This window comes from Netta rufina, assembly GCF_964035555.1.
Source record: "Netta rufina genome assembly, chromosome: 6".
Classification (NCBI taxonomy): Eukaryota; Metazoa; Chordata; class Aves; order Anseriformes; family Anatidae; genus Netta; species Netta rufina.
In genome coordinates, this window is record NC_140129.1 from 29,748,246 (window position 1) to 29,765,103 (window position 16,858).

General features: G+C 42.9%; 1 protein-coding gene across 2 annotated transcripts; it reads right to left on the bottom strand.

Annotated features, from left to right (window-relative positions):
* Positions 1-187: 187 nt before the first annotated feature.
* UBXN4 (UBX domain protein 4) lies at positions 188-12,499 on the bottom strand. 2 transcript variants are annotated; one of them, XM_084289543.1, is made up of 13 exons: positions 12,364-12,499; positions 8,886-8,988; positions 7,976-8,004; positions 7,209-7,327; positions 6,536-6,704; positions 6,004-6,106; positions 4,591-4,645; positions 4,278-4,442; positions 3,367-3,494; positions 2,502-2,604; positions 2,022-2,153; positions 1,491-1,561; positions 188-831 (listed from the first exon to the last, which is right to left on the bottom strand). In XM_084289543.1, exons 1-13 carry the CDS (start codon positions 12,443-12,445, stop codon positions 693-695), a joined length of 1,398 nt encoding a protein of 465 aa, XP_084145669.1. In that variant the 5' UTR covers positions 12,446-12,499; the 3' UTR covers positions 188-692. The 2 variants fall into 2 exon arrangements, with proteins under 2 accessions (XP_084145669.1, XP_084145668.1); XM_084289542.1 differs by having other exon boundaries at positions 1,491-1,699.
* Between the last annotated feature and the right edge of the window lie 4,359 nt (positions 12,500-16,858).

Consider the following 16,858-nt stretch of genomic DNA (forward strand, 5'->3'; position numbering starts at 1 on the left):
TTTCATACACATTTGACCAGATTTCAACAGGAACAACTCCCGAGTAAGATCTTTTAAACTGCAACAAAAAGCTTGAAGGTCTTTTCCAACCTTTATGATTCTATGAAAAAGATTGCTCACTGTATTTTAAGTTTTAGTGCCTAAGCCTAGCTGTTTACTTGGTTGTGACTCAGGTACTTCAGAGGAATGTTACAAGAAATGACAGTTATGTTTTCTGGAAAATATTTTATTGAGTGCTTGGGGAATTAAAAACTACAAGGTTTTGCTTGCAGTTGCAGAAGCAAGAAAAAAGTTAAACATAAATTAGTTACCTGATTTGCTACTTATAGTGCTTCTGAAAACCTCATTTTAACCAGTCATTCCCCTCACAACCTTTATATTAATATATCTGACCCTTAAATTTATGTAGCAGAATATTTAAAGATTAAAAAGTGCCTTCCTAAGGGCAGTAGGGTATTGATTATGAAAGCTGATGTAGATTTTCAGTCTTAACTTGCCTTCTAAGCCTCAGTGCCACCCCCTTCATTTCTCTGACTTAGGCAAATCTATTCCATCCTCCCCTGCAGGAATAAGAATTAAGTAACTCACTTGGTGTGAAATAAGCCCCACTTGTCCAGAAGCTGTAGTTGACTTAGATCAATTAAGGAAAGAAAAAAAGAAAGCCAGACAGTAGTTACTGCAGTTACTCAAAACTACATTTGTTGTGTAGAATTTCCATTCCAAGTGTTGTTTTCATCTTCTCCGTCATCTTGAGTCCTCAGTCTATAGATTTTGCCTTCTTTTTTGAAGTCTTCCCCTCGCTTCTCCATGACTCGTTTCCTGACTGTTTGCCTAGGGTACAAACGACAGTGAAGTTTGACACTTTCCCCTAGTTACCGCATTGGCTTCTCTTGTGCAAGCAAGGCCTCCTCCTTCTCTTCTCCCCCAGAACAAGCTTCTTCAACCCTTTGGTTCACAGGGAAGCTCTCCCCAGCTGAAAATGTGGCATTTAGGAGTCAGACAAACTGACAGAATCTCCTTTTCCTTGGAAAGGATGAGGTAATACATGGCTGCTTCACATGCAATAGCTGAGCTGCTCTGCTTGTGTTTTGTGTACAACCACACCGTAACAACATAAAAATGTTGAAAATCCAATCTCATCTTTCAAACAGCATTGGCTCAAGTGACGCCCACACCTGTAGCTACAGTTGAACTCCCTAGTCATAAATGACTGCAAGACAATGCTTTTTTTCTGCTCTATAGTTGGAAATCAAAGCAAACAGTAAGGCATTGGATTAATCACACACATAAAAATCAAGATACCCTCATCAGGGCTGCAGTGCAGTTTACTAGCCACCAGTTTATCCTCCATCCATAGGAAGGATGGTAGCCAGAAAAGGCCAGGACAGAGCAGCAGTTGGAGGAGGACAGACATGCAGTTCTCCAAGATAAGACAAAAACCTTTCTAACGAGTATTTTGAGAAATGGCCACCCAAAACAGTTTTGATTACCTGCTTTGCTCACTGTTGCTGGGCTTTGAAGGATTTGAATGGTCTTGCTGATGAGCGGTTCTCGCAGCAGACTGTGAGGGAGGTGGACTTGTAAACACGAAATTGCTAATAAATCTCCAGACTGCTAAGAGGGGATAAAGTATTGTGCCCAAGAACTTCCACAGATCACCACCTGAAGCCTGAACAACCGAAGTAGCCGGTCTTCCCGCCTGGACGTGAACACAGAGCAAGCTTCTCAGGTATTAAAGCGCTACTCGTTTAGACAGAGTACTTCATACCGAATTTAGAAGCTTTTCAGTAGATATGAGAAAAGAACCCCTTTGGTTACACATTAAACCTATCCATTTGGTTACACCACCTATCCATCTCAGAAAAAAGTCCTTTTTATAGTCTTGATTATGCAATCTTAGACAAAGGAACGACCAAAATTCAAGCTGAATGTTTTAATGGCTGACTAAAAGCAGCTAGACAGCAACAGTGTCACTGCTCGGGGGTAAGTGAGGAACAAACCAACCAAACCCCAGCACCTACCGGCAGCAGCACCACTGAAGCGCTGGGTACCAGCTCTAGCTCCAGTAATTTCTTTCCATAATCTTCTTTGGTAAATTCCCTTCTGGGAAACATTGTCGCCAGCGAAAAATTGCCATAAGCATTACCAACCGTCTGTGAAAATATGAATAAAACACTTTATTTCTAACTGCTCACTTCCCAACAATCACAGAGTTGCCAGTTGAGTACCCCTTGCTTTACTGACAAGGTTTTTTTGTTGTTGTTGTTGTTGTTTTTTAATCAAAATGACAACACTCTCCACCTGAAGAAATGGAGAATTTCTCATACCTTGCAGTTTACCAGTTACACAAAGGCAGCTGGTGGCAGCAGAAAAGGGTGCAAACCAAACCCGCTTCATACAAAGAAAAAGGCAAGCAGCTGGTGATAATCCCACCACACTTACTGACTAGGTGCTGCTACACCACACTAATCAGCATGCATCAACATGAGACACTGACTTACCTGTGCAGCAAACTGCCTCGCCTCTTCCAGCCGTGCTTCGGACGGGAACTGGTTAGTGAAGGAAGATCCATCTGGCAGGCGGAACTGAATCCTGGCTACCAGGCTGCGGGACATGCACCATGGTCAGTCAGCACTTACAGACAGCCGCTCCTGGGGCTTTAGCTGGGCGGTATTCACAGGGGGGCAACAGTCATCCTACTTAGGGCAGCGTAGATGGTTTACAAATTTGGATCCTGCTTACGTATCACAATGCATCTCCTCTGCATTTTTATCAGAGTCCAAAACCCACCAATATTCAGAGAGGATGCTTACGTTGATATGCGGAATTTAGTAAATACACGAAAGAAGTACAAACCACACAAGATTTTGTGTAGCCTCACTTAGGCTGGCCTGGCAAATAACTATTCTCAGCTAGCTAAGGCCCAGCATTTCTGTCTGAGGTCCCTCATCAGCACAGCTCCAAGCCAACTCCACGCACAGCTGCACAACTGGGCCTGTACCATGCACTCAGACATGGTTCGGACACAGTCACCTTATCCAGCTCCCTACCCAGCCCATTGTGCATGGCATTCAAATCAAGGCTCAGACAGAAAAAGCTCTTCTTTACTAAACAAGCAAGAAAAGGAGGTGAGCACCACCATCAGAAATGTTTAACCGATGCAAGTTATCAGAGAACGTAACATTCACGTAGATAGCTGTCAGTAACCATTGCAAGAGAAAGCTACTTTTCATGTCACTAAACATTCCAAACTAGCATCAAATAACAGATTAGGATATACTATCTAATTTCCTAAAGCTTATATAAACTTTTTTTAAAAACCTTTCCCCCAAAACATCCGCTTCTGCTTTCTCTCCAACAACTCACCTTCGTTCCTTTTGAGATGCTTCTTTTCTGGCCTCCAGCTCAGCCTGTTTAGCTTGAAGAGCTGCAGCTTTTGCAGCTTCTGCTTCTTCCTTCGATTTTGCAAAGCGAGCCGCTCTCTCAGCACGATCCTTGGGAAAGACCAAACAAAACTTCATTTTTACCATAAACCATAACTTAACACTCACTAAAGCACAACCTGTACTGCAAACCCAACGGCACCGATACAAGTAGGAGAGACAGTCAGGCTGCAGAGCTGTGCTCACTGCCAAACTACATGAGCCCGTCGTTAGCTGAGATGACACACGCTTTGCAATGAGTCACTTCATCCACGTAGTTAACAGATGGTCTTCCCATGGAAGTTTAACATTCCAGGGAAGAGAAAGTGAAAAAAATCTTACAAGTTGCAGTGCTGCGGTTTTCTAGGCCAAAACTTAGAAATGAGGTGGAATTTCAAATGTTGTGAAATGCTTGTATATATAGATGTTTGTGTGTAGATACAAATTTAAAACAAAAAATAACCCCCGCCATTTGGAAGCCATCATTCCTTGGCATGCTCTGCAATGAAGTACTCCCTGCGTTTCTGTTTCAGATCTCAGATAAATTGTGTATTTTTTTTTAATATTTAACGATAATCCACCACTTGGCTCCAACAATGTAGAAGACAAGTTGGTATGCTCATTCTGATAGATATCATCATGAATATGAAAGCAGAAGCTTCATTTTATACACAACAAGTGCTACTATAAAACCACAAATGCAGATTGTTATCACACAAGGCCACGGGATTCCAAACAGAAAAAAATGAAGATCTTTCAATGTTTCTCCTAACAAGAAAGTTTACTTTTTTAGTATGCTGTTGGCCCTTGCAAGAGAGAGAAGCAGCAAGCTATCCTTCAAAACACAAAATTTACCATTGCAATCTGTTGTCTTATACGCTCTCTAGCTGCCTTCTCTTCTGCCTTTTCTCTGTTCCTTTCCTCTAACATCCGTTTTGTCAATTCTTCTTCTTGCCGTCTTTTGTACTCTAGCATTTCTTTACCGGTTTTTCTCCGTTCGATTTCTTTCTTAATTTCTTTCTGCATAAAGAACAGAGACAATAAAAACGGGACCACAAAATTGCCTTGGACAAGATTGAAACGTATTTTTTTTTAACGGGAATTAAGCATTTATTCAAATACGGGTATCTAAATAAATACTGCAAGCACTTTTACATTTTTGTGTTACCTGTTCTTCTTCTTTCCTTTTCTCTTCTCGCCTTTCTTCAAGCTTTTTTGTTATCCTAAATTTACAAAGTGAAAAGTCTTAAAATCACAGTATCTACTGTTATTGTTATTTTTTTTAATTTTGATGATGCATTTGCAAACACAGAAGGAAACACATGAAAATGAACAGGAACAGGAACAGTAACACACTGCTAACCCCTAGTGTAAGGGGTAATGATCCATTAATGGATTAATGGATCCATGGATTAATGGATCCATGATCCATTAATGATCCATCCACATGTGGCTGTGCAGTCCATAAAACCATGAGGTTGGGATCCACCCCCTAGCTTCCAGTTTTTGAATGGTAGTTCTAACACATTCCTTCTATCATCTGCTCAGAAAATGAATAATACCACATATTCTTATTGTTGAATCAACTTTTAGAACATACAATAAGCAATACTATTTATGACCTGTGGTAAAAGAAACACCAAGTCTCAATCTGTTCTTAACTATGTAACCTGTCAGGTTTCTTCTGCACATCACTTCCTAAACTGGAGAACAAATATTACATAGCACTCAGCTGTAATACAGATGCACATGTGTCTCATTTCCCCAGAAAGATGCCTTAGAATGAGGACTGATTCCCAAAAACATACTGAGGTGCAACGTATTTCAAGTCTGGGAACAGATATGACCAAATAATACCAGCAGTCTGATAAAAGGAGAAACTTTTTTGTTTGTACAGTAGCTGTCGTTTTGTCATTTTAAAAGAAAATGGGAACTACCACAGAGTCTTCTCCTTTCTTCTGCCCAGAAGAAATGCTTTAGGTGTATGCAAATATGGTACAATTTAAGATTAATACAGGTTTAAAAAAGGAATGACAGTACCTATATTAAAATACTGACTTTCTTATCAGTCTTGCCAGTGCATTTTCTGAGCTGTTGCAGGTAAAATTACACTTACTGTCCAACTCCTTTGGAATAACATGGAAATTAAGTATGAGGTTTTAAAAATAGGATGATTTATGCTACTAAAATGTATTTACTACATATGTGTTACTGGTTTTAGGTAGGATATTATAAACAGTATCCGTCTTACAGATACTTTCCGTTCAGTGTTTTAACTCCTTCAAAACAGTCTGAATTCAAGTTCTATCAAAATAATTGCAAAGTTGTATCAAAGTAGTGACAATAATAGTTTTTCCAGATCACCCTCTTCTTTCAGAGTACACAAGAAATTAATTTAAAAGTTGGGTTTTGTATCAACCTTACTACTACATCAAACATCCAAACAAAAATAAGGCCACATAAATGCCTGCTGGATGACAGCAGAATCAGCACCTAAATCCTGTAATTGAGCCTGTCTGATCACAAAGTGCCTCCCGAGAAACAAATACAGTACACTGGAAGGCTACAAAAGAAGAGTTACCTTTCTACTTTGAGTGCAAGGTCATTCGCGGGCTGAGCACCACTCGCTTGTGCATCTGAAGACTGAGCAGCTTCCTGGCTTGCTTGACCTGAATTTGCTCCATCTTCAAGTGATTTACAAGAAGGTAACACACAAGAGAAAAGGCATGCCTCTTAGCACAGAAGTATTATCAAACGCTCATTACTAGCCATAACTGGCAGCAGCTAGAACATCTCAAGAAGATAAGAAATTCTGCTGTTTAAACTCTTCGTGCAATTCCCCCCCTCTTGGTTCAGGTTACTAACCCAGAGAAACCTCTTTTACCAAATGTTATCGCAAGACAGCACACACAGGTTGTGTTGTATTATAAATGGGTAAACGGGGCACGCCTCACGTCTTACAACAGGAGAATGACAAGTCCTGTAAGAAGCATCTGCTATACTCAAGTTTTTCCTCAGCAAGTCCATTCTGTCTTTTACGTAACATATAACAATGTAAGACAAGGAAAGCAATTTCCAAGCAAATCAGGTATCATTTTGGTAACAATACTAACCGTTAGCAGCAGAAGGCCTTACTGTCTCTGACGTAACAGACTCGGCAGAGTCACAGAACCCTGCTGCTGTGGATTGCACGTTTTCTGGAGCACCATCAGATTGAGATGAGGGACACGGAGCAGATGACTGACTGGGATTTTCCAGAGGTTGCCCTTTTTCTGCATGCATCTAGGAAATCGGGGTGAAAAGCCAGACTATGAAACTTCAGATGTTTTCCTCAGGTTCGAAAGCCAAGGCTACTGAATTATTTTTGGAGAATCACTCTCATTTAAAATATAAAACTAGAATTATCCTATATTGTTCAGTGTGACACAGAATATTAATTTTTTTCCTAACTGTAGTCTCACAATTGAAATCAAAGTGATAAAAACTACCTATGCTTTGTAGTACATCACATGTTCCAGTTTAGGGTTCTTGATATACTTCATTTCTGTAGGTGTTACACAAATTAATATAAAAAAATAATCTGTTAAACAACACAACATAGCGCAGCACTTCTGCACAGTGCTTTCAAACCTGTTCAGCTTTTGTAGTGAATTTAAAATTTGCTGAGTTTGTTGTTGGAGGGATACAAACCCAGTAATTCAGACTTCCCCAAGGTGCACGCTAAGGGCCTGTCTTGAACACGCATGCGTATCTGTGTGACAGCTCCAGCCTGCCAGCCAGCGTTACCTGTTTGACTTTATGGATTCTGGTAACGAGCTCTTCTACAGAAACACTGCCAGCAATTACTTCCAGAGGGATTCCATTGTCTCCTATAAAAAAACTGGATGGAACACACACAACAGGATCTGCACAGCTACAGTTAAGGGGAACAAACAACAAAAATTTATAGAGTGACGTTTAAAGCAAAAGCAGAAGTCCTCCCCACAGCATCCTCTAGCCCAATACTCTCTTTCCACCTGTTACTAGTATTAAGTGCCAGAGGAGAAAGAAAAAAGGAGCTACCAAATATGCTGGAAAAACTACATACATCTGATCGGTATTTCTTCTTTTCCTTGAAATGGTCTGAGCCAAAATAAATTACTCCAACACACGCACAGCCAACCAACTACACTTTGAAGCTGCAAGATTTTGTTTTAAAGTGAGATGACTTCTAATGTAGATACTACCGAAATCTTTAAAATACCATGATGATGCACGCCAAGGTACAGCTCTCCCTTTCTCAGCATCCCACAGCATTTCTGAGCTACAAACAGCAACCTACCTACACAGGCAGACATTCACCTAACCTCATACCTATGTGTCTGGCAGAACCTAACCCACTTGTTGTTCCTCCTCTGCAATTCTGAACTACACATCTTATTACATGTTTTTCTGCACTAAGAAGTACTTTTAATAACATTGCCTGTAATTATTTGTCTTAAGAACATTATCATCTTCTGGATTTCAATTAGCTATGATCATAATGCAGGATCTAAATTGTTTTCAAAGGATACAAATTTGAGAAAACTGCAGGCATGCTTCACTGTTTGAAAGAAAAGATGCATGTTTAGGAGAAGCAATCACTTTGCAACAACTTTAAGTCTTTCAACATAAAAATAACTGTCCTACCACCACACACAAAACTATTTAAATACTTGAGAGAACACTGAAAAACACATCTTCTCATTAACATTTTGCATAAGTGTTGACATGGTGACAGTCCCTGCTTGTCACAGTTGACTACAGATTATTATTTATGGAAATAATGCTAAGAAGCAATTCAAGAAAAAGACATCAAGTGTACTGTGTGCAAATAAGACAAATTCTTCTAAAATGCCTATAGAGCATTCCAAAATAATGCAACTTTTGGAAATGTCAACGTGCTTTCTGCACAAGAACTGGGGTGCTCATACTAACAAAACTGAGTAACTCGTCCAGGAACATTACTGCTTCTGCATTGCGTGTCACAAGAGAGAAGCATTTTTTCTCCAGGGCCTTACAGACCTATCTTAATGAATTCCTAAGAATTTTCAAATTCATGATGTAGCTGGGCAAACCAAGAATTGCCTTGTAAGTACTTGCATTTTTATTCCTTTTTTTTCTTGGCCTGTTTTTTTTTTTGCTATCCTTTTCTGTTGATGAAGGACATCCTCAAATATTCTTTACTATATTCTAAAACTCTAGTATTCTAAAACTGAAATTCAGTAGGAAAAATACAGTGAATATTCTGCACACTATAACAGGAAACCTGGGAATTTTGAATTTTCTCTGACTCCATTGGCTCCAGCAGCACCAAACTCACTCATGCTCTGGAACATGTTATTTAGACTACTTTCAAATCAGGGACAGGACTTCAAAAGCCTTCTACTTTCATCATCATCAAAGGAAGATCATGTAAGAAACAGAATGAGAATAGGATCAAACCTTTTGGTGTCGATTTTAATAGCAACGAAACCATCTGAGGCAGCCTCGGTCACCTTCTCATCTTCCCACCTCGCAGCCATCTCGGTGGATTGTTCATCCTCACCTGCAAAACGCAGCACACATGAAGCTAACCGTGCCACAAGCAAACGCCTCCAGCCTGATTTAAGCTGATTTAAGCTTTGCTTCAACCCCTTGAAATCAGCTTTGCAAAAGTCTCTCAAAATCATTTTCAAATGGGTTGATTTTTTTCCCACTATAATCTGAAGGCAATTCACTCCAGCTGATGCACTGGATGGACAGAAGGGACTGGACATACTGGCGGAGGGGAGATCAAGGGACTGGATCTGACAGCGAGTCTGGAGATCAGCTCGGTGGCATCACCTCACTGCCCAACTTGTGACGGGCCTCGTTTTCATGTTACAGGAATACGTTCATGCTTTAATGTTCTGCTTTGGTGTACGCTCCAAACACGCACGGAGAGCTCGCAGCAGTCAGCAAAACACTGTGCCTCCCCAGCGCTAGCCTTCACCTACCATCCTCTGCTCACCAGTCCTTACAAATATAAGTACGCGTTGGCGCAGCAGCTGCTAACAGAGGTAAAACTGCACTTCTCACCCCGTGGAAAACATAATTCAGCAAACAACGCTTCAGAGTTTAATAATGTTAAAAAATCCATTTATTTTGTTTAAAAGGAATTAGGAACCCACCAGAACCAGATCGGCAGTAGGAGAGCTACTTAAGCCAGAAAAAGTGAAAGCGTTTTGGTGACGCACACTCAGGACGTTATTTTAACCAGGTGAAACAATGTCAGTCATCCTTTTACCTTCCCAAGCACCGGTTTAGTGAGGACTTGGGTTAATAAGTACATTCAGATGAGTTTGTTATTTTTCCACAAACGAACCAACCTACAAGCTTTTGTTTATCTTTCATTTCTAGTACTTCCTAGCAGCTTGGGATTGCCTGTGCTCTTGATGAAGAACTGAGTCACACGTTGGCTTCCAGCACAAGTCCATTATTCAACAACAAACCGTTTGTTTGTTTCATCCCAGTTGCTATTTCATGCAGCGCTTTTCACTCGTTAAAGATCAGAGCTTTCTGTGCAGCTCCCTGGTGAAGCCCTGCTCCCTCAAGGCTACAACTGGCTGGCCACAACGCTGCTCAGCAAGAAAGGCATCTAAAATACACTGATTTTGGAAACGTGGCTTTTCACTGGAAGGATTGTGGATGCTAAGGAAGTACTCAGCTCTATTGCTCTTACTCTGCACACCCCGAGTTACTAACTAGGATGATTTACACAGCAGCCCTTCGTTCTCCTGTGGCTGCAGCGCTTCCCACTGCGGCCGATGGACGCAGCTGCCGTGCCGAGAGCGCCACAGCCTCCTCCCCGTTCCCAAATGCTCAGGGACAGGCAGCCCCTGCACTGCACGCACTTCTTCAGAGCACATGTGCTCATCCGATTAGGCTACTAAAAATATCTCGGTGCTTGCCTAACGCAACTTGTCCATCCCAACAACTGCTGCAGTTGGCGAAAGAATGTTGAAAGACAAAAGCAGGTTGGAGATCACTCACAGCACATCTCAGAGATGTGCCTCGGGAACAAAAATGCTGGTAGCTCATGTATTGCAGACCTGAATGTCAGGGAGCATGGTTTAATGTTGTGACTACCCACAGAATAACCACTCGTGTAGCTTTTTGATTTAATAACCTTGTCCCATTTGGGGGTTAAGGTTCATTTGTCACGGTTTTGTAGAAGTAACAACATCCTGGAAACGAAGCACAAAAAGCATCAGAGAAGTCTAGAGGCTGAGCTCAACAGGACTTGACAAAATTCACAATGTCCTAAGTTACATCCCGTGTAGCACACAGTCATCAGGGAAAAATGTTTCCCTTACAGAAGACAACAAGCCCAGCTGACTTCACACAACACGTTCACCGTTTCGTAACTACCCACTGGGGTAGGGACTGCCCGCTCCACGGGCTGGAGCGCTGAGCTGCTCACCTCCTCCTCCTCGCGGCATCCCACACAGCCAGCTTGAAAAGCGCTTTCATACAGCTTGGATAGAAAACACTAACAAATAACTTGGGATTGCAAATCTGGGTTCTGTTAAAAAAAAAAAATCAACTACAAATAAAGTTATAAGCAAAACCATTTCTACAAATGTTTCTAAAAACAAACATTCTAGCTTGAAGTCCTGGCTACACTTTCCCCTTCCTCTTCCACTTCTGAAAACGCAGTGGTTATGAGTGGCCTGGTATTTCTGTTATCAGAACATGTCAAACTTTTGGTAACAACAATCTCAAACACCTCAGTCAGCACAGAGAAGGCATCTGAAGAAGTTCCATTAAAAAAAGAAACACGCCAAAACCACACAACTTCAGATGAAGTAACTCAAACCATTAAAGGAGTCTTCTAACCCTGAAGGCAAGAAAATCATCTGCAGAACCTCTTCCAAGGTACCCAGGGTGTTCACAGGATGAGATCTTTAACACACTCACACAACTGCATCATCAGAACCATGCCGTGAAGGTTTAAAAACTAAACTACAAGTGTTAGGATTACAGCTGCAAACAAAAATGTTAATAATAAAAAAAACTGGCTGAACAACATGCAACTGCAGTCTCACACAGCACCTCCTCATCGTTAAGATAAACAGCTATGTTATTTCTTGCTTGGCTAGAACATACTCTAGAACCAGAACGAACAATCCAGCTCTTCATTTTGCACCACTCGTTTAGAGAAGTGCAGGGCGCAGGATGAGAGGCGCAGACAGATGGTGGCAGGAACCAGAGCAAATGAAGCGAGCCCAACGGGCTTCAGCACTTTCCATCAAGACTGACTCAATAACCGTCCATCACAGCGGCCACCCTAAAACCACACCTGATTTATAGCTGGCCTTTCTCTTGCTCACTGCTCCCCTTCATTAACGTTTTCTCCAGATGGAGATTATTGGGCAAAGCGCACAGAACAAGAGCACAGAGCATGTCTGGAGGGAGTGTGTCCCGCCCAGAAAGCTGCCCCCAGCGCTTCTCCTCCCTGCCCGTGGCCACGCGCGCAGCCCCCGGGCCACGGCCACGCGTGGGGTTTTCAGCCTGGACCCACCTGAGCCACAACCCCCGCCGCTGCCAGCAGCGTGCTGGCCCCCGGCACCCTTCGAGCAGGGCTCACAGAGCCCAACGCGCGCATCCTTGCGGTGTTTACACCAAGGCCCTGCAAGCACAATCCAGGCACCACCGAACACCTCCGAGGATCCGAAGGCTCCGTGCCCCGGGGGCACCCGCGGAGCCGCCTCAGCGCCGGGCGGGCTCCGTGAGGGCTCCGTGAGGGCTCCGTGAGGGCTCCGCCGTCCCCTCACGGAGCCGAGGCGGGGGCGCAGCGCCCGGCCCTGACACAGCACAACGCGCCGGGCCGGGCCGGGCAGCGCCGAGCCGAGCCCAGCCCAGCCGAGCCCCCTCCCGGCCTCCCGCTGCCCCCCGGTACCTGAGACGACGACGACGAAGACGGCGCCGCGCTGCTTGGCCGCGGCGATGGCGGCGGGGATGGAGCCGCCGAACCACAACATGGCGCCCGCACGGCCCCGCTCCCGGCCCGCCGCCGCCGCCGCCGCCGGGGCGCATGCGCGCGGCCCCGCCCCCTCCCAACAGCCTCCAAGGGCCCCAGCCGCCTCCTGAGGGGAGGGGAAGGGGCGGGCGCCATCTTGGGGGCTGGGGGGGGACCCTGAGGGGAAAGTGGGGGAACTGCGCGCTGAGTGAGGGATGGGGCCACAGGGAACAGCCCCAGGGTGCGCCAGGGGGCTCAGGTTGGAAATGAGGAGACATTTCTCCTCAGGAAGCAGCCAGGCGCTGGGACGGGTTGCCCAGGGAGGTGGGGGTCATCGCCCCTGGGGGGGCTGGGGCTGGCGCCTGGGGACAGGGTTAGTGGGAGGTGTACAACCTCTGCTGAGGTTGCACCTTCTGGATTTTCTGGATTTAAGAGCAATGCCAAAGGTTGTGTGGTAGCAGTGTAAACAATAAGCATTTTTTAGAGATGACTTTTTGTTCATCCCTGTAATGCACCTTCATGTAAAGGCAGAGGTTAGGGTGTAACGTGTACAAGCATCCTGAGCTCGATGCAGACGTGTGATACGTTCTGTACTCATCCTCATGGCCTTCCCAGCAGCTGCAGTTTGTCTTTATCACCCACCCTGCGCTTGGAACCTCCAGTTAGAAGCTGAGTTGCACAAGAAGGGTAAGAGGTGCTGAACACCACTTGTTTGGGAAATTGTTTTACAAGTATGATTCTCAAAAATTTTTAAACCACTTCAAGAAAGGAATTTTGTTTAAACGTAAAAGTGAAAGGCTTACTAATGACTGGATAGGTGACTTTTGTGAGAGCGGACAATCTTTACATCTTGAAGAAGTATTAGAATTTTCAAATAATTAAAATGTAACAAGTATAATTCTCTAACTGTGGGGCCATTGAGTTGCTGCAGTTGCACGTGTCTCTGCAGGTGTAACTAATTAATCTGAGAGCCCCTTGAGCAGGCGTCCCTGCGAAGCAGCAGAACGCTCCATGCACAGGGAGCATTTGTAGTGCAGGGCAGAGGGATGGAGTTGGGTGGGTTGCACCACCTCAGACACTAGGTGGGGACAAATAAGAACCCTAAAGGAAAGACATGCCACGTGGATTAGGGAACCTTCCTGAGCCTTTATTTAAAGTGATTTGGAAAGGCTTCTCTCACATCCAGCCTGCTTCCCAAGTCCCTTGTAATGGCAACATTGCGTAACGCGTGAGGTAGCTTCACAGTCCACCTCCAGAGCATTTGGTATTGCAAGTCTGAAACTCTTCAGAACATACGGATCCAAATCTGATGGAAATCACATCTACTGCTCTTGGGGAAACTTCAGCTAGTTTAAGATAAAATACACAAAGCTTGAATTTGGCAATCAGCATGAGAAACAATACAAGAGGCTCATTTACATTTTAAGAGATTGGTGAATCATGACCCCCTCAAAAAAAAAACCACAACACCAAGCAACAAAAAGCAGCAACAACAGAACAACACTGCAGATTGACTTTGTACAGGAAAATATTTTTATTAGTGAATTACTTTTAATTGCACTGTCACTTGACGCTAATCAGTGGTTCGTTGACAGTTCAAAGTATCAATTTAAGCCAGGTTAAAAGGCAAATAATTTGACTAAACGAGACAAGCTGTGGTGCACTTCCTCGTATCTATAAACCAATACTGGAGGCTATCATAGCACGCTTCATGGTGCTATTTCTTAGAGTAACTAATTTGGAAACCATCAGAAGGGTGAGGCTGTGCTGCATACCCATCTCCCTAACTAATCTTATAACTAGTGCAAAAAAGAGTTAAAATTAGGTGTTAGAAGGAGAATGCCAGTGTCCCCATTTCAAGTTCCGTCTGAGGTCCTTTGTAAATTGTGCATGATGTGCATTAGTCCATTTTTATAAATAGATATGTATAGATTTTCTTTAAGTTAGCTGTCAAGTGATTTTAGGAAAACGAATGTAGCAGATCGCTTAGGGTTGAAACCAGTGCATGCTGCAGCCATCTTCTAGCACTTCTACCTCTGCTGTGCCTATGTCTGAGAGGTTTCACTGCTGTCAGCATGGTTTATCATCATCAATCCTTAGTCTAACTCCGATTTGCAGTTAACTGGGGCATGGGATCTGAATTAAGAATAAACTTCACTGTTAAAAATTATACACAGCAGCACAGTTTATTTTTATACTTTTAACCAGTTTTAAAAGCAAACAAGTGTCAGCAACATACAGGTTTTCCTACAGAGCTCTTTGGTTTACAGCACTAGTCTTATCTGACATTCAAATTTCTCTTCAGAAGTGCAGAAACAGTTCATTACAGTTGCACGCAGCCCATATGATGACTAGGCTCGTCTGCTTTAACAGTAAGACTGAAAAAATAACATTAAAAAAGCAGCAAATGGTAAAGTCTTCGTGCCCTGTACCAATTTTTAATGTTTCTTAATCATCTCTTAAGCAAGACCCGCTTACAACCTGACACATTTCGACAATCTGCTAGCATTGCAAAGCAGTCAAATAGTTACAAGCAGGATAAAAAATAAACCTTGCTAACAAGGGGTTGCCAGACAGGTCCCAACTCCAGCCCTACAAGCCTAAACGCAGAAGGCAGACATTGAACCAAAGGGAGGATTGTACATGTTATGATAACAACACAACTGCATCATTTTCAAGGCAACCAAGAGACTTTCTCATTTACATTGGACCTTACATCTAAAATTTTCAGCTGTGAATAGTGACTTTGCTCTTCGGTTCCAGAATAAGATAGCTTAAAGTGACTTAATGTTCAGGTTTTGGAAACTGGACCCTTTTAAGTGTTCTCGACTACACACGGGAATTAAGACTTCCAAAATGAAGTCACATTAACGTTGTGCACTGTTTTTACGCTTATTGACATCACTAACCAGAAATACCCAAACCCAAAACACTTTAAACGTGAGCAGAATCAACACTTTGAATAGAGGTACCCCACCAGTGATGTCATAAGAGATGGCACAAGACTGAACTGTAGAAGCACTGAAGGGATTGAAGTCTGTCCTTTTTGAGCTACAATAATTTGTCATGACCCTTGGCACAAAAGCGGTTTGATCAATTTCCTCTAGAACTTCATGCAAGCGTTCCTTGCCTCAGGGCTAAATACAAGAAATTGCAGCCCACGCCACTTTTTTTTTTTTAGGAAAAAAGAAATTCATGAAGCTAAATTAGATCTTCATAGAAGTTAGTTGCAATTTTGACTCCCTTTCAGAGATCCAAACAAGCTACTACAGGATCAACTCAGAACAACATGCTGGATGTGCAGTTCTAAGGCACAAATGAGTGTGAAAGCATGAGAACGTGACTTTATTCTACCTTCAGAGGGAAAGGGCTTGCATTACTGGATAGGAAAAGGGTATAGAGCAGTTTGACTAATACAGGACAACAAAACTGGCCTTGCTGGGAAAGGCAAGCTGCGTATCAAAGTGCCTTATTCAACACTGAATGATTCTTCTCATGCTTCAACAGAACTAAACTCCCATCTCTGTACCACCGTCCTCATCTGGACCTTGAAATGTAAGGGATGGGCTTCTGAGATCAGGGACAGTCACAGGTAGGAGCACCCAAGTTCTGTAGTCTTCAGTTGCCAGTACACAACAATGCTGAAGTCCTTTCTTTGTAGATGATGTTCCACTACTTTTCATTTTACCATCATCTTCTACATGTGTGAGCAAAAGAAAAGACTTTCAGATTAAAATGGGTTAGATTTGCTCAGGGTAAGATTTGTTTCAGGTAAGGTGCAGGAGCAGCATACTGATGTTTTATTTTATACCACTCCAGACTTAATGAAACGTGAAGCACACGAGGGCAGTTTGGCAGCTCTGCAGTGCTGTGAGGAGATCTTCCTGAGTCCAACCTCATGCCCATCGTTTTTTCACTGTTCCTAAAGGATGGGGTTTGCTTGCTTTCTTGATTTTAAGCAATCATTTTCGTTGTACTATCACAAATAACATTGAACCTGTCCACAGTTCAGGGATGCATTTTATACAGTAATGTTACTGCATTAATAAAAGCTTACTCAAGTAGTAGCCTTACCACTTGGGGGGTAGGTAATAGCCAGATGAGCTTGTGTTTTCTGGTTATTCTTCCAGTGCTTTTTTGTCACCTTCAACAGTTAAGACATGCTCACAGACAAATAAAATGCCTTAAACCACTGCAACAGTTCGAGTCCCTCTTTAATTCTGTTGGCTGTTACTTACTTTTAAAATAGCTTCCATGTGGAATGACGGGAAGCTCAAATATGCTGGGTCTGGATTAGCTGAGCACACTTGAGAAAGCGAGTTTTATATATAGCATCTATTTCAAGCCATGAAGTACAATCATTTGCTTTATAGAACGTGATCCAAACCCATGGAATAAACCTAGTTTCAGGGTTTTTGTGCAGTCCCTAGACTTG

Bases quoted from the DNA above. Each gene is read 5' to 3' on its own strand.
- UBXN4 (XM_084289542.1), bottom strand. From the start codon at position 12,445: ATGTTGTGGTTCGGCGGCTCCATCCCCGCCGCCATCGCCGCGGCCAAG. The intron at 7,328-7,975 runs GTATCCTTTGAA...GTAGCTGTGCAG, and splicing joins CCTGCAGTTTTCTCAAATTT to ATCCTGTTGTGTGTGTTCCA. The intron at 6,107-6,535 runs GTTAGTATTGTT...AATCACTTGAAG, and splicing joins AAGGCCTTCTGCTGCTAACG to ATGGAGCAAATTCAGGTCAA.